Source organism: Branchiostoma belcheri, unplaced genomic scaffold, assembly GCF_001625305.1.
Source record: "Branchiostoma belcheri isolate BF01 breed outbred unplaced genomic scaffold, Haploidv18h27 scaffold15, whole genome shotgun sequence".
Lineage (NCBI taxonomy): Eukaryota > Metazoa > Chordata > Leptocardii > Amphioxiformes > Branchiostomatidae > Branchiostoma > Branchiostoma belcheri.
Window position 1 is genome coordinate 1,374,352 of NW_017802935.1, and position 25,491 is coordinate 1,399,842.

The 25,491-nt window shown below is 43.1% G+C and overlaps 4 protein-coding genes across 5 annotated transcripts in view; 1 reads left to right on the plus strand and 3 right to left on the minus strand.

Annotated features, from left to right (window-relative positions):
• Window positions 1–4,180, minus strand: part of LOC109465258 (monocarboxylate transporter 13-like) — a 10,682-nt gene extending 6,502 nt beyond the window's left edge. The window contains exons 1-4 of one of the 2 annotated variants that reach the window (XM_019762433.1): window positions 3,955–4,180; window positions 2,880–3,023; window positions 1,887–2,723; window positions 1,292–1,583 (exon numbers count right to left, since the gene is read on the minus strand). In XM_019762433.1, coding sequence (XP_019617992.1) covers window positions 1,378–1,583; window positions 1,887–2,723; window positions 2,880–3,023; window positions 3,955–4,162 — 1,395 coding nt within the window. In that variant the 5' untranslated portion in view covers window positions 4,163–4,180 and the 3' untranslated portion in view covers window positions 1,292–1,377. Of the gene's footprint in view, window positions 1–1,291; window positions 1,584–1,886; window positions 2,724–2,879; window positions 3,024–3,954 lie in introns of those variants that run through there. The other variant, XM_019762432.1, reaches the window with a different exon arrangement.
• A 6,058-nt stretch (window positions 4,181–10,238) lies between these two features.
• Window positions 10,239–14,807, plus strand: LOC109465273 (cuticle collagen 2C-like). Its single transcript, XM_019762451.1, has 4 exons — window positions 10,239–10,511; window positions 10,896–11,531; window positions 11,701–12,105; window positions 12,714–14,807. The coding sequence occupies exons 1-4, from the start codon at window positions 10,448–10,450 to the stop codon at window positions 12,728–12,730; spliced, it is 1,122 nt and encodes a 373-aa protein (XP_019618010.1). The 5' UTR covers window positions 10,239–10,447; the 3' UTR covers window positions 12,731–14,807.
• Window positions 14,671–17,206, minus strand: LOC109465176 (monocarboxylate transporter 2-like). The gene is made up of 4 exons (XM_019762322.1): window positions 16,999–17,206; window positions 16,558–16,643; window positions 15,382–16,090; window positions 14,671–14,876 (listed from the first exon to the last, which is right to left on the minus strand). The coding sequence occupies exons 1-4, from the start codon at window positions 17,204–17,206 to the stop codon at window positions 14,671–14,673; spliced, it is 1,209 nt and encodes a 402-aa protein (XP_019617881.1).
• A 1,290-nt stretch (window positions 17,207–18,496) lies between these two features.
• LOC109465302 (monocarboxylate transporter 13-like) lies at window positions 18,497–21,250 on the minus strand. The gene is made up of 4 exons (XM_019762499.1): window positions 21,025–21,250; window positions 20,499–20,642; window positions 19,430–20,263; window positions 18,497–19,158 (listed from the first exon to the last, which is right to left on the minus strand). Exons 1-4 carry the CDS (start codon window positions 21,230–21,232, stop codon window positions 18,953–18,955), a joined length of 1,392 nt encoding a protein of 463 aa, XP_019618058.1. The 5' UTR covers window positions 21,233–21,250; the 3' UTR covers window positions 18,497–18,952.
• Window positions 21,251–25,491: the final 4,241 nt, after the last annotated feature.

Here is a 25,491-nt window from a genome sequence, read left to right on the forward strand (position 1 = left end):
CAAGATGATAAAGATATTCGTTTGCACGGTATTGTAATCGCTATACAAGTATATGCGGTAAAATCGATAAAGTTGAACCATGGAGGTAGAAAAAAGCATGGTTGAACTAACATAGGAACAGCGCGACACCCATCAGGATGGAGCTTATCCACGCCGTCTCCGCGGCGCTAGCCTGAAACTGTTGGCTGAACGTCAGGAAGAAGACTCCGAGGGAGCGGAAAATCCCGCCCACGCAGCCGTAAACAATGAACCCGGCCAGAACCACCATCCAGCCCCAACCGCCGTCCGGAGGCTGAGGGCGGCTCTCTGGGTCCGCCATGGTTTCTCTTCAGGGGGGTCTAGGTTGAACTTAGAAAGAAAACGACATGAATGACTACCAAATTAACATTCCTGGTTACCTTCTTTCTGCCTTCAAGCCATCATTACAACGTTAACGCTTTGGCTTATAACAATAAAACACTATTGCTTAGCTTCTGGGGGCGTAGCATGGGCGAGCGCCTTTGGCAGCTTGTTTACATGGGACAAACTACAAAGTCTCAAAGTTCAATTCTCATGAGCTGAACTGGTAATAAACACGTAGTTGCATTGACATATTCTCAACCTGGCGAGTTTTCTGTCGATTTTCTAGGGTTTTAAACGATCTGTAGCTCTTGTTTTGTACCGCGATGTCTAAAGCAACAGATAAAACCTAGTTGATAACGGACAATATTGCCGTAGTTGAACGTATTCATACCTTCAGGGCAGCACGCCAGGCCAGGGTTCAGGTACGGAGTGAACTCTGACTCCCGCCGGTACACACTAGCTTGCTGGGTCAATGACCCCAGCTTTGTCTGCTCGCTTGTGGCTGTAATCATGGCTTCTTGATCTTAGCTGAACACTGGCCTCCCGGATCATTGCTGCTCATGTCTGGTACAGAATGTAGTATGGTGTACATGCTAACTCACGTTGTGGATGGACCTGTAACGTGACAATACTGCAACAACTGCTAAATTGCATCATGCATCCTTGTCTTGACTTGTCGAACTTTTGTTAGAAAGAAAACACGTTGCCGTTGCGTGTATTGAATTTCTTTACATTTGCCAGCTTTTCCTGTAGAGTCATAGCAAATGGATATTGCAAGAACAAGTTATGATGAAAGACCTTTATTGTACATTTATGCTCAAATGATGTAGTGTTTAATGGCGTTTAGAGATGCTTCTAGGTTGAGGGGATAACGCCCCAATTCCGCCATATTATCTACATGTAGTTATTATTTGAAGTATGACTGTATGGTGGCAAATATTGGTCATCGACATAATGCTATGTAAGTGGCACTTTGAGTGATAATATATGTAGCTGAATAGCCCACTGCATGTCACGGTTAAATTGCAGCAATAATCAGACAGCGGTTTCACGTTCAGGTGCCAATAAAGTCTCATTTTCCCCCTTCACTGTTTGTGGCGAGTCCGCCGGCTCCTCCGTCGTGTCCGCCGGCCGTTTCTTCCTGAGCCGCAGGAGGAACGGCAAGAGCCCGGCTAGCAGGAAACCGGCGCCTGCTTGGAGGAACGTGGCGTCGTAACTTTGGGTCTCGTCGAACAGCCAGCCTGGACAAACATTTAGGAATTTGGCATTTAGTTTGTGATACGTTCGATTCAACGGAAACCAAAGAGTTACGTTACCAATGAGTTGCGTTACCTTAACATGGCTGAAGAACCACGAACTTGAAGAACCCTTTCACGACCATCTCTCTTCTAATCATGCACCATGCGCTGATGAGGGGTCTTTGTTTTAACCAAATTACCAGTAGTATTTAAATGAAGGTCTGCAAATACAGTTTTATTACTTCAATCTTTCTATTGTTCCACAAAGCGTTCGTAACGTTTCAAATTTTATTTCTCTACACAAACCTGCAAACGGTGGCCCAGCCAGCGATGCAAACCCCTGTATTGACGCCAGAATGCCGAGCGCACTTGGAAGACGCTCTGGGCCCACCAGGTCGGCCACGCAAGTTGCTGTCATCGGAAGAAACGCTCCGTAGAACGCCCCGTTTGCGATAGCGTACGCCACGAGCGCCGGGTACGTCTTGGCGAGCGGAAACAGGAGGTTGGAGACGCCCAACAGGCACAGACTCAGTCCGTACTGGTCAAACCGGCTGAACCGTGAGTTGTCCGGGATGGCCCCGACTGCTAACCGACTGACCATGTCCGCGATTGAACTTACTGTGAGAAGGGACGCCGCCGCGTAGTCCTCGATCTGCAGCTGCTTGGCGCGAGGGATGATGTACAGCCCTGGCACGTTGATAACGAACTCCTTTATAAACAAGGACGCCAAGAACAGGGCCACGGAAGGTATCAGGATCACTTTAAAGTTCATCTGTGCCCAAAACTCTTTTAGAAAGTTCGCTGCATCTGTGAAACATTTCTTTCCATTTCCGGTTTCCAGTTCCATGTCTGACTCGTTGACTCTGCTGTTTCCGAGGCTATTTTCGACCTTCCTGTCTCTGTAAGCCTCGAGAGGTCTGATCAAGGCTCCTGCTACCACTATATTCAGCATAATGCCGCCAATAATGAGCAGGGCGCCCTTCCAACCATACTCGTCCATCAGGTACTGGAAAAGTGGCGGGAACGCCATGGATGCGACACTTGAGCCCAGCATCAGCAAGCTTGTGGCCATGGCTCGTCTTCTGGTGAAATACTGCCCGACAATCGCTACAGCAGGGCTAAGACTTAGGGCATATCCAAGGCCTGTTTGGAACAAAAGAAAAACGCTTGTTACCACTAACAGCTACTGGTGAAATTTAAGGTTATCCAAGCAAGTCCAAGCATGCATGCGACACCGATTGTATCTGAGTACGTTTGAAATCCAACCAGTGAACAGTTCCAGAAATGTCCCGGACTGACCTGTCAGACATCCAATTCCCAAGTACAAGTGAAACATGCGGGTCGCAAAACCGCTGACGATGTAGCCGGCAGCTGTGAGCACCCCTCCCAACATGATGGTCGGGCGGAAACCTATGGTGCTCGCCAGGGCAGTGCCAACCGGAGCTAAGGAGAAAAAAAGCAGGCACATGTTAGACATACACGGAAGCAAAAGGACCCAACAATACCCAGTATGAGTCTCCCCAAATTCTATAAGCTTCGCGAGTCTCGGTGACTGTGTTCTGTTCTATTTACCACCGTTACCCCGAATAGAACACGCGTTCTGTTCTATTTACCACCGTTACCCCGAATGGAACACGCGTTCTGTTCTATTTACCACCGTTACCCCGAATAGAACACGCGTTCTGTTCTATTTACCACCGTTACCCCGAATGGAACACGCGTTCTGTTCTATTTACCACCGTTACCCCGAATGGAACACTCGTTCTGTTCTATTTACCACCGTTACCCCGAATGGAACACGCGTTCTGTTCTATTTACCACCGTTACCCCGAATAGAACACGCGTTCTGTTCTATTTACCACCGTTACCCCGAATGGAACACGCGTTCTGTTCTATTTACCACCGTTACCCCGAATGGAACACGCGTTCTGTTCTATTTACCACCGTTAACCCGAATGGAACACGCGTTCTGTTCTATTTACCACCGTTAACCCGAATGGAACACGCGTTCTGTTCGAATGACTTTTGCGGAAAGTACATTAAGTATTCGCCTGAGGCTCTTTTAGTGTAAATGATACCTAAGTGCTTTCCTTTAATTTTTATAATTGTTTCACAAAATTTTGGCTTTTGTCTCTTAGCTTTTTTTTTGGCGTGTTATGGCTCTTTTATCGGGCAATGATATCAGTGCAAAAAAGAAAGCCCGATAAAAAAGCCTGAAAAACACGCCAAAAATAAGCCCAATCCTAACCTCTGCTTAACCTCTGCTTGGAGAGTACCAAAAAGGCATAAAAATAGAGTAACGGTCAAAGACATTGCACGTCGTCATTGTTAAACAATCGTACGTCTTACTAAATAAGGATGAAGTTAAACTAACATAGGAAAGCCGTGACGAAGATCAGGATAGAGGTTATCCACGCCGTCTCCGCGGAGCTGGCCTGAAACTGTTGGCTGAACGTCAGGAAGAAGACCCCGAGGGAGCGGTAAGTTCCGATCGTGCAGCCGCTGACGATGAACCCGGCCAGAACCACCATCCAGCCCCAACCGCCGTCCGGAGGCTGAGAGCGGCTCTCTGGGTTCGCCATGGTTTCTCTTCAGGGGGGTCTAAGTTGAACTTAAAAAGAAAACGACATGAATGAGTACCAAATTAATATTCCTGGTTACCTTCTTTCTGCCTTCAAGTCATCATTACAACGTTAACGCTTTGGCTTAACAATAAAACACAATTGATTAGCTGCTGGGGGCGTAGCAAGGGCGAGTGCCTTTGTCAGCTTGTTTACATGGGACAAACTACAAAGTCTCAAAGTTCAATTCTCATGAGCTGAACTGGTAATAAACACGTAGTTGCATTGACATATTCTCAACTTAGCGAGTTTTCTGTCGATTTTCTAGGGTTTTAAACGATCTGTAGCTCTTGTTTTGTGCTGCGATGTCTAAAGCAACAAATAACACCTCATTGATAACGGACAACATTGCCGTTGTTGAACGTATTCATACCTTCACAACAGCACACCAGGCCAGGGTTCAGGTACGGAGTGAACTCTGATCCCCAGTGTACTCTAGCTTGCTAGGTCAATGACCCCAGGTTTGTCTGCTCGCAGGTGGCTGTAATCATTCTGGCTTATTGATCTTAGTGGCCTCCCGGATCATGAGTGCCTGCCTGGTAGTATGGTAAACATGCTACAGTGACGCCTACCATTACAAACTCACGGAGTGGATGGATCTGTAAAGTGACAATACTGTAACAAATGCATAAGATACACATTTGATACAAACTGACGTAGAGCAACTTAGAAAGCCGAAATGCATGAAATATCACCGGTCAAACTCAGTAAGGAAGTAACATGGACAATGATAACAGTCTTCCACTTTTTTCAACTCATCAAGCGAAACAGCATTGGGCATCGTTGTGATACATTGGGCAAACTTTCTTTCAGGGGGCTTAGTTCCAGTTTTCTCATCTCTGATGATGCACTTATCACTACTGGCAAATCTTATCACTCGTGGCAATGCAGGAATCTGCTCATAAGGTCTACCTCTACACATCTATATTCCATTCATCTTCATCCTTCAGACATGATGATAACGCTTTGTAGTACTGTTACGTAGACCCGTCTTTCTTTACGAGGTCTTTACACGCACGCCACCTACCGACTTTTTCACTAGTCGCAGCGCTGCAGAGAGGGAGTCATGGCCGTCCCATCGAGGCAACCTTATCCATGTCTGAAGCACGAAGCATCTGCAGAATGGGCTGTACATTTCTATCTTATTTATTTTATTTACATTTATTTTTCGAGGATTGGGCAAAAAGTTATAAAACTTATCACAGCCCTCTCCTCACACATAAAAGGAAACAATAAAACAAAGTAATAAGAAGAGGAAGAACAAATGACAAAGGTACATAATGAGCTGGTGTACAAATCAAAATCAATCAACTAAATCAAACAAAACGTCCTGTCTGCAAAATAAAGTTGAAAACCACATCAACTATTTTACAGTTGTTGACAAACGACAATGAGGGGTTACCCCTGAGAATGGTTGAACATAAGGTGTTGTCGGTGACGTTGTTTATGTCAAATGGCAGGATGTTAGTTAAAGATGATAACATGTCAATACGTTCTTCAGTGTACAGTGGGCAGTGTAGGAAGTAGTGTACAGCTGTTTCGTTGGACTGTACATTTAATTATACTTCGTTGCAGCTGCGGAACACTTTGTTTGTCGTTCCAGGTTCTAAGGCTGTATCTGAGTCGTTCATTCTGCTGTCTCCAGGACCATTTTCGACCTTCCTTTCCTTGTAAGCCTCGAGAGGTCTGTTCAAAGCTCCTGCTACAACCATATATTCAACACCATGCAAATTACCCTTTTCCTTAAACCAAGTAAATTTAACAACAAAACTAAGCCTGACGAAGACATGTGTTTCACGAACTCGAGTATCATGTTATTAGTAAAACGCATATTCTTCTTTTTTGCTGAACAGACGCCTACGGTGCGGAGCTACTAAAACGATTACGTATTCATTTGTTGTTTTGATAAGTCTCGCCTGCGAGAAGTTTCTTTCATGTTTGCAAATCAAGCAATCTCCTTGCCTTACTTTAATCTTTGGTTTTAATTTCGATCAAAAAGTACTTTGAGTCTCGCGCTGCGCACAAACAAGTTATTGTTACTGAGGACCTGCCTGGTGTAGAACGTGTTTCTGCTAGTCCAGAAACCTGACAAGTGGCACCATGAAGAGAGGGCAGCAGCAACCCCAGACTGGCGATACAGACAGTAGCGTGTTTTTGCTTTATATTCCGTAACACACGGCTTTTCTGGACACAGATATCCACGGCTGGACTTAGAGGTCGTGAGTTCGAGTCCCACCTGTATTGCTCACCCGATACACTGCGACCCTTTACAGCAGCGTGAATGTCGGATGAGCGACAGAGCCGGAATTCGCACCAACTCACGACCTGTTGATACAACTGTAGAAAGACTTACAAGTTGTTTTTTGTTTGTTTAGCTCACCTTATTGTTTAATTGTTTTTAAACCAGTGTACGTAGTTCAGCGGTTTTATACGCTGCCATGTACAAGGAGTGTTGTCAATAAACTATTGTTATAAGATCGAACTGGTTATGCAGCAAAATACATAGGATGAACATAATTCTTATTTACATTGAATTCTCGGCACAAAGAATATATCAACAAATGAAAATGAATACTTGTAAACGTCCCTTTTTCAATAAGGACGTTTTAAAGATTGTACTTTAAGTTGTAATTGTACTTTAAGTGAGTTGTACTTAAATGTTGACCACAGTGCAATTCAGGCAATCAGTAAGGTTGCCAGCAAGTCTGTTGTTTAGTGCATACTGTATTGTATATAGTGTATGTATGTTCCGAATAAATCAGTCATCCATTTTGTGATTTTTCTCCAGGCGCCACACCCACGCAGCAGCCTCAGACTGATCATGATTGGCAGTCCGTTGCAGACGCCGCTGCGAACATACCCAACAATGTGTACGTCTCCAGAGCGGGTAAATAAAAGACTTTCCAGCTTTGCTATAGATTATACAAAATTCTGTTGCTTGTTTTTTTTTTCCCTTGGGCCCTCCTTCCACTAAACGGCGATCGGTGAGCAACCGTACAACGACCAAATTGACCCCTGATTTCATCATTGTGTGTTTATTGATTTCGCTCATTACACACTAAAACATGTTTGTTTGTTAAGTTATTTATTGTTTTGCATTTACAAATAAAATAAAATGTAGCAATTGATAAATAAATTACATGCATAAAAGGGCCCGAAAGCTGGTGGTTTATCTTTTGGCCCTCCCCAATAGTACAAGATTAAAAGAGGAATTACTATTATTATTATTAGTTTTTACTAGTAGTTTCTCAGTGGTTATCAGTAGTTCTATGTGTACTTATTGTCTGTTTTTATACCATATGTTTCTTCTGTTCCTGCAATTAGACCCCCGGGCACGAATTTGCAATAAAACAATTAATCATTACTAAATGAACCAAATTTCAAACAAAGAAGACAAAATAACAGGAAATAAGCAAAAACAAATCGAAGAGCTAATGAAACCATCTATCTGAACAAATAAAGAATTCTTATTTACATTGAATTCTCAACAGACAACACAAAGAATATATCAACAAATGAAAATGAAAACTTGTAAACGTCCATTTTTCAATAGGGACGTTTTAAAGAGCGAGTTGTGCTTTAATGTTGACCACAGTACAATTCAGGCAATCAGTAAGGTTGCCAGCAAGTCTGTTGTTTAGTTTGTTTGTTTGTTTATTTGCACAACAGCAATGATATACTAATAATAAATAAAACAGATGCAGGAGGAGGGAAAAAAGCTTATTTAGCTTATGCTAAGCCCTCCTCCTCTAAACTAACCAAAACTAAACATAATTGAATTGAAATGATACATACATATATAAAAAAATTGTTATCAATATAATTCAAACATGGGCAAAATGAAACAATATCAATAATGAAACAATAGTATACATAAAAAATAATAAATGAAGATATGAATCTAATACAAGGGGCTGGGGTGGTTTATAAGATGGGCTTTCAGGGTATTTCTAAAAGTCAGAAAAGAGTGTATACTGTACTGTATATAGTGTATGTATGTTCCGAATTAATCAGTCATCCATTTTGTGATTTTTCTCCAGGCGCCACACCCACGCAGCAGCCTCAGACTGATCATGATTGGCAGTCCGTTGCAGACGCCGCTGCGAACATACCCAACAATCTGTACGTCTCCAGAGCGGGTAAATAAAAGACTTTCCAGCTTTGCTATAGGTTATACAAAATTCTGTTGCTTGTTTTTTTTTCCCTTTGGGCCCTCCTTCCACTAAACGGCGATCGGTGAGCAACCGTACAACGACCAAATTGACCCCTGATTTCATCATTGTGTTTTTATTGATTTCGCTCATTACACACTAAAACATGTTTGTTTGTTAAGTTATTTATTGTTTTGCATTTACAAATAAAATAAAATGTAGCAATTGATAAATAAATGACATGCATAAAAGGGCCCGAAAGCATGGTGGTTTATCTTTGGCCCTCCTCAATACTACAAGATTAAAAGAGGAATTACTATTATTATTATTAGTTTTTACTAGTAGTTTCTCAGTGGTTATCAGTAGTTCTATGTGTACTAATTGTCTGTTTTTTATACCACATGTTTCTTCTGTTCCTGCAATTAGCCCCCCGGGGCACGAATTTGCAATAAAACAATTAATTATTACTAAATGAACCAAATTTTAAACAAACGAGACAAAGTAGCAGGAAATATACAAAAACTATTCGAAGAGCTAATGAAATAATACAAACCATCCATCTGAACAAATAAAGAAAGATCAAACTAATCAGCCTTGTTATTACAAATATGGCAGCGTCATCTGTACTCCTGCATAGATGCTGACTTGCGCATTTTAGGCATCTTAACGTTACATAACAACTAATTAATCATGTATACGATTACATAACAACTAATAAAAACACGTATACAGTTACATAACAAATAATAAAAAACACGTATACGGTTACATAACAACTTATCAAAAACATGTAACAATTACAATGTAAAAGAATACAGACATGTTCTTAGGACAAGTGTATTTGTTCAAACGGTGAGTAAAGTATGGAATAGGGATGTTTTTATAGCGGTTTGTTTTTGCTAATAGTATACAAAGCTGTTGGGCACTTTCCATAACTGGAATGTTACGCAACATGTGAAAATAAGACATCAAAGCAAAAATGAGTCTGCCCTCTGTCCTTTAAAACATTAATGACACGAGCACATCAGAAGTATGCGGTATGTTTTTATATTTTACTACATTGATGCTGGATGGAACAGGTTGATATGGAACAGTCCATTTTGGAATGGGTATACAGGAATAGGTTGATATGGAACAGTCCATTTTGGAATGGGGAGGAAACATGGAGTGAAATATGCTGTATTCGCTCCGGAGCCAATGTCGGCATTTCTAATGTATTCCATTATATTGTTTAACTTTTAATTTAATTCTATCTAATCTAATCTTTTTCTATTTACTCACCCAGTGTTTACATGTCGCCATGTTGGCGATTTTCAATGCTCCCTGCACATATAGAACAAACCATATTTATGTAATATGATGAAAAGGAAAGGTATAAACTAACTTGAGCACAATCATTGCATAATAAACACGTACATACATACATACACACACGCACACACACAAACACACACAAACACAAACGCTACTGAAAACAACCTTCTTGGCGAAGGTAAGAATAAATCAAATGGTAATACACTATATGTAACTTTATGTTATATTGTTAGATAGGACTGTGAAGTGCATATTCGTCTTTTTTGCTAAACAGACCCCTACGACAAGGAAGTGAAGAAGTGTTGGCGTCTTCGCACCAAACTTTGGCAGATTATAGGCCTTCTGTTTGCTGTGGCCATCATCATACTTTTGTCTTACTTTGCAGGGAAGAATCCTACATTACTTTAGAAAATACACGCATTGTTTTACCTGCCATTCTTAGAGAATTTCATTTCTGTTAACTTCAATGTAAATTTCTTTTTGTGCCAACTGCGCGCTTTTACGATGTTATCTAGATCTGTTCTGTGTGTGGTTTTATTTTTGTATGAACCCTGAACGACTGGCCAATTTTGGCTAAAGGGTATGGGAATAAAGACAAAGACAAATTGGAATGCTGCATACTTGAAAATTTACTGACAATGTCTTTAAGAAATGTAATCCGTATTGTATTGTAGTTTTGTTGGAAAGTTTGGAAAACTCGCTTACGTGTCTTCTTATCTCTATAATTATAATAAGCAACCACCTACATTTTTTCGATTTAGCCAAAGTCACAGAAACGGAAATGAAATTTGTGGAGGTGGAAAAACGGAACAAGAAGACCGAGCTACGAGTAGCCGAATTGGAACGTTAGTCATCATAGAACCTCATTTACTTTCTATGTAGCTTTCGTAGTTGTGTGAGTTGTAATTATGTACCTACATGCGCAAAGGAACATAAATGTATTGTTTACTTTATGTACATCCAATGCTCTTTTTGTCATCAATATTTGTGTTACCTTATATTTGTTAAGACTGATTGCTGCATCCTAATTCTAGTCTCCGTGATGTGATCTCTTCTTAACTAATCTCTTGTTCATAACTACATGTATCCCACTTAGCCACCCGCTCTTGTAATTAGTTTGGCTAGCCTTATAAAAGTGTAGTTCTTATGTAGAACTATTTATGTATATAGATGCCATACCCTGTACCCTTTACAATTGTTTTGCAATGAAGTTATCATTATATTTTCAGAGATGTGTGTTTCATCTGGGCAACCCAACTTTGCCGGGGCTCCTGAAGAGAAGAGGACCATTGGTCCAGTTGGCCCTGTGTCTGCAGGGCCTACTTGGCTTCTTGGGCCACCGGGAGAGAATGGGACCATGGGGCCAATTGGCCCTCGGTCTGCCGGGCCTGCCAGGCCAACTGGCCCGCCAGGAGAGAAGCAGGCCATGGGCTCAGTTGGTCCTGCGTCTGCCGGGCCTCCTGGGCCACCTGGCCCTCCCGGAACGCAAGGGGCCGTGGGGCCAGTTGGCCCTAGGTGTACCGGACCTCCTGGGCCACCTGGCCCTCCAGGAACGCAAGGGGCCATGGGGCCAGTTGGCCCTGGGTCTGTCGGGCGCCCTGGGCCACCTGGCTCACCAGGACAGAAGGGGGCCATGGGGCCAGTTGGCCCTGCGACTGCCGGGCCTCCTGGGCCACCTGGCTCACTAGGACCGCAAGGGGCCGTGGGGCCAGTTGGCCCTAGGTGTGCCGGGCCTATTGGGCCACCTGGCCCGCCAGGGCAGAAGGGGGCCATGGGGCACAGCTGGGGCCCAACTGGCCCTGAGCACCCCGGGCTTCGGAGGAAACCCGGACGCCCGGATCCTCGGAGCTGGTGCGAGTATGGAGGTGTGGCATCCATTTTACTTTGACTTTTAAAAGATATCACCTTAGCCATAGACTGTTCGATGATCCATCTAATAATCTTTATTTCGGTTTTTTATCGTTGTACTTGAATGGCCCAAAGAGAGTTCTTGTAATGTAAACACATACAAAACGTTTTATTTCCCCCATGCAGGTTGCCCCAAAGATTATGAGAATCAGCGTGGAAACTGCTACAAGGTATTCAACACTCAGAGGAGCTTCGACGAAGCTACCAAGACCTGTGGCCAAGACGGCGGCTTCCTAGCTATGCCCAGAGATGCTGAGACCAACGCTTACCTAATTTCCTTCACCAGGCGCTCTGTAAGCGATAATGAAGCCTTAATTTGGCTCGACCTCTCCGATAAGAGCAGGGAAGGAATGTTTGAGTGGGCGAACGGCGTTAGCCTTGGAGCGTACAAACCATGGGGTCGGGGAGAGCCTCATCAGGGCAACTATGCCGCCTTTGAAGACTGCGTATTCTTGTCGATTAAACATGGCACGTGGGCCGACACGTTGTGCTCCAACCGGGCACCTCGATTCATTTGCCAAGTCAAGCCAGGTACCGCAAGCAAACATCGTTCCTAATAAATAATCAAAGCTAAACACTACTTTGGAGAATGATATCATACATCACCTTATTTTATATTGTATTTGAGTGCGTTGTACTACATTGCATTGGCACTCATCAGCATAGTTTATTGTACATAGCTATGTGAGACAATATTGTTGTGACAAACGTGATTCATGGAAGGCACATCTGTGCCCTTCCCTGCCAATGTGTGTTTGAATTTGTGAGAAACAATAAGGAAAGAATAGTTAGTTATTGAATCAATCAATCAATCAATACCCTTTATTTATAATGGAAATGCCCTGCCGGCCTTAGCCGCTCTTCCCAGAGGTCCAGTTGAGGGGGGTGGTCACGGGAACACAATAAATAAGTAAATAAAATTCAAATCAATACAAAACAAATTACTAAATACCTAACGTAATAATCATGTCCAAAAATCACAGTCTGTAAATCAGTCCGCAAATCAAATTTCTCCACTACCGTATTCTTTGTTACATGAAGTAAGGGTTTAGCATTTGCCGAATGTTTCACCCATTATTTCCACGAGTTCTGAAGCAGTCCACATTTTACTGACGGCGACTTTGTTGTTTCTGTTACAGAGTACTTGTGTGCCTAGGAGATATGGCGGAGCGCTCACTGACACTGTGGATCAAAATGTACACCGATGATCCTGTGGACATGCTGCTAGAAGCAGTGAGTACACACTAGTCCTACATGTACAACGTAGCAGAGGAAAGCAGAGACACGGATATCGTCACCATAACCGGCATGAGAGAAGACCTTCCTGAAGCAGGAAACAAGCAGATGTACATTGCCCTCTCCCGGTACATCGAGAGTATGCACGCGCACCGATTCGATGTGCTCTCCTAGAGACACTTTCAGCATCAGACAAGCACAAGGCACCAAGAGTTAAATACCTAGAGATACAATTTGACTCTGGACTGAACCATGAGCAATCCAGCACCAGGAGATCACGTCTAGCGAGATATTAGACTTTAAACAAAGACAACAACAACATGGTCCGCTTTAAAACTCAACAACTTGGAAGTACGTACCAAGCCTGGAGAAACGTAATTTGACCAGCAACCTATCAATACTTGTACTAGTAATATTTAACCTGACTAGACTGCTTTCCAACAGAACACTTTGTGATCATGGGCGATAGGCCAACGAGCTTTTGTTGAAATTGCTGTTGCTTTGTCTGTACACTTAAGAAACTGTGTGTAAACTCGATCGGCTACTAGAGGCCACTTTTTAGCGCTAAAATAATTGTCTGAACGTAATGAATGTCTACTTTAGAGAATTTTCTTTGACAATTATATAGTGTCTACCAGAGAAATGTTATTAGCATGACATGAACCTATATATCATATTGATGAACACAAATGAAAGATTAGAATATCATTAACATTGAGTACTGCCGCCTCAGCAGTAGCTGATATGCGGTGGAGTAGATGGGATGGAACATTGAGAACCCATAGGGTGAAAATTTTCTAGCTTTGTATGACCTTCATCCTATCTAAAAGTGAATTGATTGTCTAAACATATAAGGGAGATATGCTGCCCTATTAGTTGCAGTTATGGGCAAATGATCCAGGGCACCTAATGTTACATATGTTTCATTCAATAATTCATTACAATTTATGTAAATATTCAAGAAAATTTACGTGCTGTATTTGAGTCATGCAAAATTTGAGAAATACAAAATGTGTATATTAATAACAGACAGCAATATATGAATATTCTTAGAATTGTAATGAAGGAAAGAATTGTAATATAGAATTCAGTGCTATACTTCGCTAAGCTAATAAATATTAATAAACTAGAGTTCGGCGATCTCATGCCTCCATGAAATGTTTAGTGCTTTTGTAAATTTTATGCATGGTGATGGCCACCTGTAAATGGCTTACATTTACAATCCTGCTCATTAGCAAAATTTTTATGCAAAGTGTTCACATGGCCCCTACATGGTAACATACATTACACTGGTGAAATCCTTATCATTTGGCATGGACAATGTATGATATTGTTGGTTGTATGCAAGCTGAAGACAAATTTTCAGGTTTGATTGACAACAAGAGTTAAACGACATTATACCTTCGCGAAATCATGTTAACCCTTCAAACTAATCATACATTTTTCACGGTGATTGTGCTCAGTTGCATGAATTATATCAGTTGACCCTATTCTCCATCCAATGACAGAATTATCTTAAGAAATAATACTATTCTAGCGTTTCCTCATAAATCATGCACATGAGGTCCTGATTTGAATGAATTATGTTTAGTGACATGGGAACAATAGAACAGCGGCAAAACACAATTACATCGATAACAGATAGAAGATGGTCAGAAAAATTATATGTCATCAAAAATTTGTTATTTCTTGTCAGTCCCTGGTCATAGGTTCCTTTTGGTACTAAATAGCGCAATAGGGTATAGTGACAAATAAATCGTGTAATGCTATGTGTTTTGTGATATTTTTTTTCAAATTGTGGGTCACTGCTCTTCTGAATTATAATAATCATCAAACCTCCGAAAGAAAAAAAAAAGAAGATTACACAGCGGTTTCACGTTCTGGTACCAATAAAGTCTCATTCTCCCCCTTCACTGTTTGTGGCGAGTCCGCCGGCTCCTCCGTCGTGTCCGCCGGCCGTTTCTTCCTGAGCCGCAGGAGGAACGGCAAGAGCCCGGCCAGCAGCAAACCGGCGCCGGCTTGGAGGAACGTGGCGTCGTAACTTTGGGTCTCGTCAAACAGCCAGCCTGGACAAACATGCATGAATTTAACAATATTGTGTGTGTGTGTGTGTGTGTGTGTGTGTGTGTGTGTGTGTGTGTGCGCGCTACTTTTTCTGCAACATACACTGATGAGTTACGTTACCTTGTGAATTTTTATGAACCACAAAAGGGCAGATAGTGCTATCATAAACCATGGAACTTTATCTATGCTGATAGCCGCGATTTTAAGATCAGAGTGACTGGACGAAAGCTCTAGGTGAAAACAATCCTTTGTGTTGGAACAAAAGGTTAAACTTTATACAGGCGAGAAAGTAATTTTGTCTTGTATCTGGACTCGCTTATGACCAAGGGCCACTGACACTGATGCTAGGGGGTCTTTGTTTTGAATTAAGCATGCTCCATAGCCCCGCATGTTTTTCATTTCATATCATTTTGCCTGCAAGGACTGCAAAGATGGTGGTGTGCATTGTACAACGTTTCCATGTCGTTTTAAAATCATGCAGGCTAAGACTTCTCTATGTACACCAACCTGCAAATGGCGGCCCAGCCAGCGATGCGCACCCCTGTATTGACATCATGATTCCAATCGCACTGGGAAGACGCTTCGGGCTGACCAGTTCGGCCACACAAGTCAGTAGCGTCGGAGCAAACGCGCCGTAGAACGCCCCGTGTGCGATAGCGTACGCCACGAGCGCCGGGTACGTCTTGGCGAGTGGCAACAGAAGGGTGGAGATGCCCAACAGGCACAGACTCAGTCCGTACTGGTCAAACCGGCTGAACCGTGAGTTGTCCGGGATGGCCCCCACTGCTAACCGACTGACCATGTCTGCCACTGAACTGACTGAGAGGAGGGACGCCGCTGCGTAGTCCTCGATCTGAAGCTGCTTGGCGCGAGGGATAATGTAGAGCGACGGCACGAAAAGACAAAACTGCATCATGAACAAGGACGCCATGAACAGGGCCACGGAAGGTATCAAGATCATCTTGAAGTCCATCCGTGCCCAAAACGTTTTTAGAAAGTCCGTTGCAGCTGACGAACACTTCTTTGCCGTGCCAGGTTCTAAGACTGTGTCTGAGTCAATCAGTCTGCTGTTTGTGGGCTTCCTCGGGCCATTTAGGACCTTCCTGTCGCTGTAAGCCTCGAGAGGTCTGACCAAGGCCCCAGCTACAACCATATTCAGCATAATGCCGCCTATAATAAGCAGAGCACCTTTCCAACCGAACTCGTCCATCAGATACTGGAAAAGTGGCGGAAATGACATGGAAGTTACGCTAGCTCCTACCGCGGTCAGGCTGTTGGCCATGGCTCGTCTTTTGGAGAAATACTGCCCAACAATTGCCAAAGCAGAACTAACAGAAAGCGCATATCCAAGGCCTGTTTGGAACAAAAGAAAAATTGTTATCACCGTATCTGACAATGGTCATATGTGGTGGTCATAATTTGGATGTACATTGTACATCAGGCCGCCACATGTATTTCACACATGTATTACGGATTGGTTAGTCGAATGACACTTTTTATGTTTTTTAATCCAGGCTGAAGGAGGTCGGAGCAAGTATTAAAATGCACACATGACACCGAATGCATTTACGTTAAAGGTTGAACAGTTACCTCACTAGGCAGTTTTAGAAATGCCCTCGACTGACCTGAGAGACATCCAATTCCCAAGTACAAGTGAAACATGCGGGTCGCAAAACGACTGACAATGTAGCCGGCTGCTGAGAGCACCCCTCCCAACATGATGGTCGGGCGGAAACCGATGGTGTTCGCCAAGACAATGCCAACCGGAGCTAAGGAGAAAAAGCAGGCACGTGTTGGACATACGCGGAAACAACGGACTCAACAATACCCCATAAAAGAAAAGTCTCCAAGCAACCAATATAAACCACGCGAGTCACAGTGACTCAAAATAGAACACTCGTTCTGTTCGAATTAGCACCTGTTACCAAAAACAGAACACCCGTTCTGTTCGAATGACCGCCGGTGACCCAAAATGGAACACGCGTTCTGTTTGGAAGCCCTGTGCTAAACTGTAACTCAAGTATAGCCTTGATTACAAATTATTGTTTAACAAAAGGCGAAAAAACACGGTATTGTAATCTTTATACAAGCAAATGCAGTGAAAATCTATTAAGTTGAACTAACATAGTAAAAGCGTGACGCTCATCAGGATGGAGCTTATCCACGCCGTCTCCGCGGCGCTGGCCTGAAACTGTTGGCTGAACGTCAGGAAGAAGACTCCGAGGGAGCGGAAAGTTCCGAATGTGCTGCCGTAAACAATGAACCCCGCCAGAACCACCATCCAGCCCCAACCGCCGTCCGGAGGCTGAGCGCGGCTCTCTGGGTTCGCCATAGTTTCTCTTCAGGGGGGTCTAAGTTGAACTTGGAAAGAAAAAGACATGAGTGACTACCAAATTAATTTTCCTGGTTACCTTCTTTCTGCCTTCAAGTCATCATTACAAAGCTAACGCTTTGACTTAGCAATAAAACACAATTGCTTAGCTGCTGGGGCTGTAGCAAGTGCGAGCGCCTTTGTCAGCTTGTTTACATGGAACAAACACAAAGACCACGCCAAAGCCTCAAAGTTCAATTCTCATGAGCTGAACTGGTGATACTAGTAACACGTAGTTGCATTGGCATTTTCTCAACTTGACGGGTTTTCTGTCAATTTTACCAGGGTTTAAAACGATCTGTAGCTCTTGTTTTGTATCGTGATGTCTAAAGCAACACACAACACCTCATATATAACAGAAAATGTTGTTTTACGTATTCATACCTTTACGGTAGCACGCCAGACCAGGGTTCAGGTACAGGGTGAATTCTAACTCCCAGTGTACAGTAGGCAACTCGGTCAAAGGCCAGAAATCCGCGCAAGCGCAGTAGCCCAGTTTTAGTCTATATAGAGATCACCTTGTAAAACCAAATGTAGAGAAGTTTTTTTTTTGTAAAATGTTTTTGTACTTATCATCAGTTTCAGTCAATCATAGCGTTAATGGCAATGCCGGAATCTGCCTATGAAGTCTACCTCTGAAAGTTGAGAAATTTGTTTACATTTAATTTTAGACAGAGAAGTCAAAATACCTACCATGTTTTCACGTTAGGCCACACCAAGTAAATTTTATGGATGACGTCCTTTGGAGACCCTATATCTAATGCGAGAGGGCGAAAAAAAAACAAGAAGGGCCCTAAAAAACAAGATGCCTAGATTAGAAATATACTAAGAGACGACAAATGTTAGGACACAAATTGAATGAGGTGACACAGATTAACAAGCAAGAAGTCTTTTATTCATCATCAAAACAGCAATAAATCAGTGGAACAGCAGTTGTCGTCCTGTCCTGTTTCTTTCACATTTTTGCAGGCCTGCAGAAACAAAGCATGTGCTCTTTACCCATTTCGCGTTACGAGTTTCACGTCAATCTAACAATTTGCGGCACTGTCGTGACTCTTTGGTCATAGTTACAGGAAGCGGAATTTCTTGTTTTTTTTCTAGGAACAGGCCAAAATCAATGCGCGCGAGGACGTCATCCATAAAATTTACTTGGTGTGGCCTTATCTGTGCACAGATCTTTATTGGCAAACTGTATGACAAAATGTTACTCTCAAGCGACACTACCCTAAGGTTTAGTGGTACAACCCAATGGCCTCTTGTAGTTGATCGGTGTTATGGTAGAGGTCAGTTGTCTGATTCGGTCATAGCTTATGCATCTTACTTCTGGCCAGCGTAATTATCTTACATTATGTCGTGTGTTTTTCTTTCCGTTCTTTCTTTCTTTCATTCTTTATTCTTCCTCACATGAGAGATCATGGTAGAAAATATTGACAAGAAATAAAACACGTTCTCGTTGCGTTACACATATCGTTATATACGTAACGTTACATATATATTGAATAAAATGTACATTCTTGAGTATTTACATTTGCTACCTATTCCTGTAGATGCATAGTAGATGCATAGTTCAAGAACCAATTATGATATATACTATTAGGTATCATTTGAGGTGTGGTGGCAACTATATGTCAACATCATGTTATGTAACTAGTACTTATAATGATAATATGTAGCCCACTGCATTTCACTGATAAATTGCAGCAATGATCACACGGCAGTTTCACGTGCGGATACGAGTAAAGTCTCATTCTCCCCCTTCACTGTTTGTGGCGAGTCCGCCGGCTCCTCCGTCGTGTCCGCCGGCCGTTTCTTCCTGAGCCGAAGGAGGAACGGCAAGAGCCCGGCCAGCAGGAAACCGGCGCCTGCTTGGAGGAACGTGGCGTCGTAACTTTGGGTCTCGTCGAACAGCCAGCCTAGGCAAAGATGAATTTAGAATTATTTTGTGATACTTGTGCTGCAACCAAAACCAATGACTTACGTTACCTTAACATTTCTATGGATCACAAGAGGCAAGAAAGTAAACTTGTCACTTAAGTCTACTTGCGCTGATGAGAGGGTCTTTGCCAACGTTGTGGCTAGACTAGTAGATGTATGAAAAGGAAGGTCTGAAAAGACTATTTACATGTTTCTACTGTTCCACAAAGCTTCCACATGACGTTTCAAATCTTATTCCTCTACACAAACCTGCAAACGGTGGTCCAGCCAGCGATGCAAACCCTTGTATTGACATCAGGATTCCAATTGCACTGGGAAGACGCTTCGGGCCAACCAGTTCGGCCACACAGGTCAGTGATGTCGGAATGAACGCGCCGTAGAACGCCCCGTGTGCGATAGCGTACGCCACGAGCGCCGGGTACGTCTTGGCCAGCGGAGACAGGAGGTTGGAGACGCCCAACAGGCACAGACTCAGTCCGTACTGGTCAAACCGGCTGAACCGTGAGTTGTCCGGGATGGCCCCGACTGCTAACCGACCGACCATGTCTGCGATAGCGATGACTGATAGGAGGGACGCCGCCGCGTAGTCCTCGATCTGAAGCTGCTTGGCGCGAGGGACGATGTACAGAGCTGGCACAATGACGCCGAGTGACACTAAGAACAACGACGTCAAGAAAAGTGCCACCGCAGGCATCAAAATAACTTTGAAGTCCATCTGTGCCCAAAACGTTTTTAGAAAGTTCGTTGCAGCTGCTGAACACTTCTTTGTCGTTCCAGTTTCCAGGACCGCGTCTGCGTTCATTTCGCTGTTTCTTTGCTTCTTAGAGCCATTTTTGTCTGTGTAAGCCTCGAGAGGTCTGATCAAGGCTCCTGCTACAACCATATTCAGCATCATGCCGCCTATAATAAGCAGAGCGCCCTTCAAGCCATACTCGTCCATCAGGTATTGGAAAAGTGGCGGGAACGACATGGATGTAACACTGGAGCCCAGCATGGTCAGGCTGTTGGCTATGGCACGTCTTTTTGTGAAGTACTGCCCGACAATCGCCATGACAGGGCTGAGAGTGAAGGCGTAACCAAGTCCTGTTTGGAAAACCAACAAAAGTTTCATCATTTTCATTACATAGATGCCTACTATCGTGCTTATAGATTGGTATTCTAATCTAATATTTTGTGTTTTCAGTTTTTGTTTTAACGGTAAGGATATCGAGGATGTTGGAGAAGTGAACAAGTGTTAAATGCCCTTGTGACACCGATTGTACTGTATCTACATCGCAAATTCACCTATTAAACGGTTGCAGAAATGCCCTAGACTGACCTGTTATACAGCCAATTCCCAAGTACAGGTGAAACATGCGGGTCGCAAAACCACTGATGATGTAGCCGGCTGCTGAGAGCACCCCTCCCAACATGATGGTCGGGCGGAAACCTATAGTGCTCCCCAAGGCAGTGCCAACCGGAGCTAAGGAGAAAAAACAACAGGCACGTGTTGGACATACGCGGAAACAACGGGCCCAACAGTACCTTGTAAAAAGTGGTCCATTAAGTGATTATATGGTATAAATAAAAATGGCGACCCCAAATGGAACACGTGTTCTGTTCGAATGACCACCGGTGACCCCAAATGGAACACGCGTTCTGTTCGAATGACCACCGGTGACCCCAAATGGAACACGCGTTCTGTTCGAATGTCCACCGGTGACCCCAAATGGAACTCGCGTTCTGTTCGAATGACCGCCAGTGACCCCAAATGGAACACGTAAAATTATCATAAAGACATACAATACTAGTATTGCACATGGCACATTCAGATTACAAAACTTAATTAAGACAGCTACACTCACAAAGAAAAAACATGACGCTCATCAGGATAGAGGTTATCCACGCCGTCTCCGCGGAGCTGGCGTGAAACTGTTGGCTGAACGTCAGGAAGAAGACTCCGAGGGATCGAAAAATTCCGGCCGTGCAGCCGCTGACGATGAACCCGGCCAGAACCACCATCCAGCCCCAACCGCCGTCTGGAGGCTGAGGGCGGCTCTCTGGGTTCGCCATTCTTCAGTGGAATCTAAGTTGAACTTCGAAAGAAAGAAAGAAAAACAACACGAATGACTGTGTTTTGTCGACAAATTAAGCTTTATGGCTAGCTTCTTTCCACAAATCAACTACTTTCAATCCATTATTATAACGACAATGCATTGACTAAAAGACATCCAATGCAGCTTAATTCAGGGCGACAGAATTGGCCAATTTTCTGGTCATTCTTTTTAATGTAAGTTGATAATAAAGTAAGTTAATGTAGTAAGTGGGAATGGTTGTCTGCACTTTCCTGTTGTAGATTGAATGGTGTTTGTACATATTTGTATATAGGGTGTTTCTGTTTACTTGTCTTGTTTAATTTTTAACCAATTATTTGTAAAAATCGGATACACAATTCAGGGGTGCATCAGCATTCCCTGCTTTTGTATGATTTTGTCTGATTGAATACATTGAAATTGAATTGAAGTTAAATCAATCTCACAGCATACTGATATCTGTAAGTTAAAAGTGCGGCTGATGGAAAACGGTCGCTTGTTTTGCATCATAGGCTGGTTCTAGCTATTTATTGGTGGCACCAACATGTCTTCACGTAGCTTGTTTTGGGCTATTTCAAGTATAAAATGAGCCAGAAAATTGAAGTAAATGTCAATATGAAGCAGATTTCCTTATACAGAATATTTTTGCTTTGCTGCCCCCAGATTGCATAGGATGCCTCGAAGAAAACAGTTCTGGCTAGTGACTGGGGATGTTACTCTCCAAGCAGAGGTTTGGGTTCTGGCTTATTTTTAGCGTGTTTTAGGATTTTTTGTCGGAAATTCTTTTCTTGCACTGGTATCTTATTTCGGCTTAAAAAACGATACCAGTGCAGAAAAAGCATGCCCGATAAAAAAAACTAGTAAACACACGCCAAAACTGATACGCTAAAATCCAAATCTCTGTTTGAAGAGTAGGGGGCATAACAAGGACGGGCGCCCTTGGCAGCTTGTTTACATGGGACAAGCTACACTAAAGAGTCTCAAGGTTCGAGGTCAATGAACAAACTATTTAACAACATGTACTTACAGTGACATTTTAATCCACCAGACGGGATTTCTGTCAATTTTACAAGGATTTAAACCGATCTATAGCTCTTGTTTTGCATCGTGATACCTCCAACAATAGACAAAACTTCATTTACAAACATTAATCGCTGTTGTTGTTGCACGTAGTCGTTTTTTAAGCGGCATACCTTCACGGCAGCACGTCAGGCGGAGGTTTAGCCTCTGTAGCAGGCTTATAGAACTGGGGGTTTGGTGGTCTTCGGCTGTTTTCTGATTAGCCCAGTTCTATAAACGGGGGTAATTCAACCAGGCCGGCTATGTTGTCTATATGCAATCAGAAAATAGCACATAAAAGCTGAAGACCCCCAAAACCCCCAGTTTTTGGCATGCTATAGAGGCTACGGAAGTTCAGGTTACAGGTCGAGTTCGAATTCTAACTCCCTGTGAGAATGAGCTTGCTAGGTCAAGGACTCCGCGGGTCTGCTTGCATGTGGCAATAATCAGGGCCTATCGACCTTAGATGAACTATAGTTGAATGGTACGAGCCCAAACCTATGTTAGTTGGCGAGTGTCTTTCGTCCTCTCAACAAATAGAATGCAAAAGTCATGTGTGTTTGGACGCCAGGCTAGAACAATAGCCTCCGGGGTTATGCGATTCTGTCTGGTTGTGTTCACGGTAGGAATGCTAGCGTGACTGTCCTCACTCAGATAGATTTATTTATAAAACAACATTTTCTGTGCGTACCTGCAGTGTGTTACGCCGAAGGGCGGTTAGTACAGGCTATACAGATACAGATACAGACGTTGGTGTGTTACCCCGAAGGGCAGTTAGTACAGGCTATACAGATACTGATACAGACGCTGGTGTGTTCTCGTACGTCGAAGGCAGTCACACCGGTTATACAGACGCTGGTGTGTTACCCTGAGGGTCGGTCATACGCACAGATACAGACACAGATAACAAACTACCGGGGTGTCTCGCCTCTTCCCCTGCAACCGGGTTCAGTAGAATGCCTGAGGTAGTTTCGAGCAATCTCATTAATTATTCAATTCTTGAGCCTATCAAATATCCGACATAACTGTGTTTACGACTATGAGAAAACTGCGATATCACGAAAACGGGACCATGCGGCAGCAGTCGCTTTTAAGAGTGTCATTGATACGCCTTGACCCGTAACGTAGAACAATGACAGGCTTAGAGTACGTGAAATGTCACCTGCCAAACTCACACTTAAAACTTAAACGCTGCTGCAAAGAACGCCAATCAACGTAACACCGCTTCTGTACATGGTGGAATCAAAATCTTTACCCTTAAATGAAACACCAGTGGGCACCGTTATAACAAACTTGCTTTAAGGGCTCCTATATATCGGGGCTTACTTCGGTGCCTCGCTTACTTAATACAGTACTAAGCTATAAATCTTATGATTAGCCCTCGCCAATGCAGAATCTACTCATAGGGTCTACCTCTATACATGCATACGGCAACATTCATCGTTCAGAAATTCTGCTAACGCTCTGTACCAGTACGCAGTTCATATGATTATCTCTTAAATGGCCAACTTGTACTCACCACTCGGAAGATCTTGGCACGTCACCTTCCGACTTGCCGAACTTTTCCACTGCTGTAGTGGCCAGCGCGATGCAGAGTCACGACCATCGTATCGAGGCAACCGTGTCAGAGTCACGAAAAACTCTGCAGGACGAACTGTAATGCATTCTCCGCCATTGTTGTGGAACACTTGAAGCTCCCTCACGACGCTATACTGTACATAGTGGCAGCAAACACGGGGACACTTGTTTGTGCCGTGTCATTGTGTACCACCGTCTTCCGGGGGTACCGGCCAAGTTTTCTTCGGGGTGGGGGGCACTGAAAAAAAGGGGCGTTCTTTCACATGGCGACTGCGACAAAGAGGTTTGCTATGCATGTAATAGCCCTGTTTAGATAGTATCCATGCACGGATATTATACACTGCGTGGCATAATGTTATCCTCGTATGGCACCCCCCTTGCATCTAATGGTATGACCCAATGACCTGTTGTAGTGGCTTTGCCGACGGTATGTAATGCTATGATAACAAGGAGGTCGGTTGTCATAGTCGATAATATCGTTAACGGTATATGCTGTGTATCAGACGATCGTCTAGTTAGCTAGGACGTGACGAAGAGCTTTAACCTCGCTGTAACTATTCTACCTTCGCCGTTTTAAGAGGGCCTGCAAGCCCTTTTTCGTAAGGCGTAATCAGGCCGTTTTAGACTTCGTAATTCGTAGGAAGCCTCCGCAAAAATCAACGTAATTCGTAATTGGACATTAGCCGCACATCGTAAAGTCGTAATCAGCTCTGAGACTTTAACGTAATTCGTAATAGGCGGCGAAAATTTTGCGTAATTCGTAATCACTACCCCCCCCCCTTAAGGCCTTGCAGGCCCTCTTTTAAGGTCAAAGAAATGCAATCAGGTGTAACGTACGTATATGTGCCTCCGTCCGGTGCCATGTTACTGCTCAAATCGGGGGGGGGGGGGCGTTTTCGCGAGCTGTGAATGAGAACGGCACTATCAAAGCCCCCATAGGATTGTTATAAAATATATTTAATCCAAATAAGTAAATCATCTTCGTTTCTGTTGGGGCATAAGGCCCGACAAGCTAGGGTAGGAACTATACCTAACGTTACCTATAATTCCCCAATGGGTAAATAATTTTTTTTCATTGAACGACATTAAAAAAAAATACTAGAGTTCCCCGATCTCATACCTTCGCCAAATGATCTTTTTAGACTGACAAATTATACATTTGTAGATTAGATTATTCCCCCCTGATTTAAGAAATAGGAACTTAATTTTCATGAATTATATCATTTTATCATAATCTCAACCAAAAGACAGTCTTATATTAACAAACAATGCATTCTAGCATTTCATAATAAATTATGCAAATGAAGTCCTGATTTGAATAAATTATGTTCAATGATGTTCACCTCAATTTAACTTTCAAATACCACAAGTATGAAATTCCAGACAGTTATCATTACATAATTATAAACTTTTCTCATTAATTATGCAAATTAAGTCATTATTAACATAATCAATATCTTCCTGTGTTTTTCTCGTTGTCAATTACCAATGTCACAAGCTTCAATTGTCCTATCATGGAATGCAGATGATTTATAGAATTTCCCCATAAATTATGCAAATTACATCCATATTTGCATAATTGTCACATAATTATATTAAGCA

Bases quoted from the DNA above. Each gene is read 5' to 3' on its own strand.
- LOC109465302 (XM_019762499.1), bottom strand. From the start codon at position 21,232: ATGGCGAACCCAGAGAGCCGCCCTCAGCCTCCAGACGGCGGTTGGGGC. The intron at 20,643-21,024 runs GTGAGTGTAGCT...TTTTCTCCTTAG, and splicing joins GAGCGTCATGTTTTTTCTTT to CTCCGGTTGGCACTGCCTTG. The intron at 20,264-20,498 runs GTCAGTCTAGGG...TTTTCCAAACAG, and splicing joins GGGAATTGGCTGTATAACAG to GACTTGGTTACGCCTTCACT.
- LOC109465176 (XM_019762322.1), bottom strand. From the start codon at position 17,206: ATGGCGAACCCAGAGAGCCGCGCTCAGCCTCCGGACGGCGGTTGGGGC. The intron at 16,644-16,998 runs GTTAGTTCAACT...TTTTCTCCTTAG, and splicing joins GAGCGTCACGCTTTTACTAT to CTCCGGTTGGCATTGTCTTG. The intron at 16,091-16,557 runs GTCAGTCGTTTT...CCACTTTTCCAG, and splicing joins TCTCAGCAGCCGGCTACATT to TATCTGATGGACGAGTTCGG.
- LOC109465273 (XM_019762451.1), top strand. From the start codon at position 10,448: ATGAAATTTGTGGAGGTGGAAAAACGGAACAAGAAGACCGAGCTACGA. The intron at 10,512-10,895 runs GTTAGTCATCAT...TTATATTTTCAG, and splicing joins ACGAGTAGCCGAATTGGAAC to AGATGTGTGTTTCATCTGGG. The intron at 11,532-11,700 runs GTGTGGCATCCA...TCCCCCATGCAG, and splicing joins GAGCTGGTGCGAGTATGGAG to GTTGCCCCAAAGATTATGAG.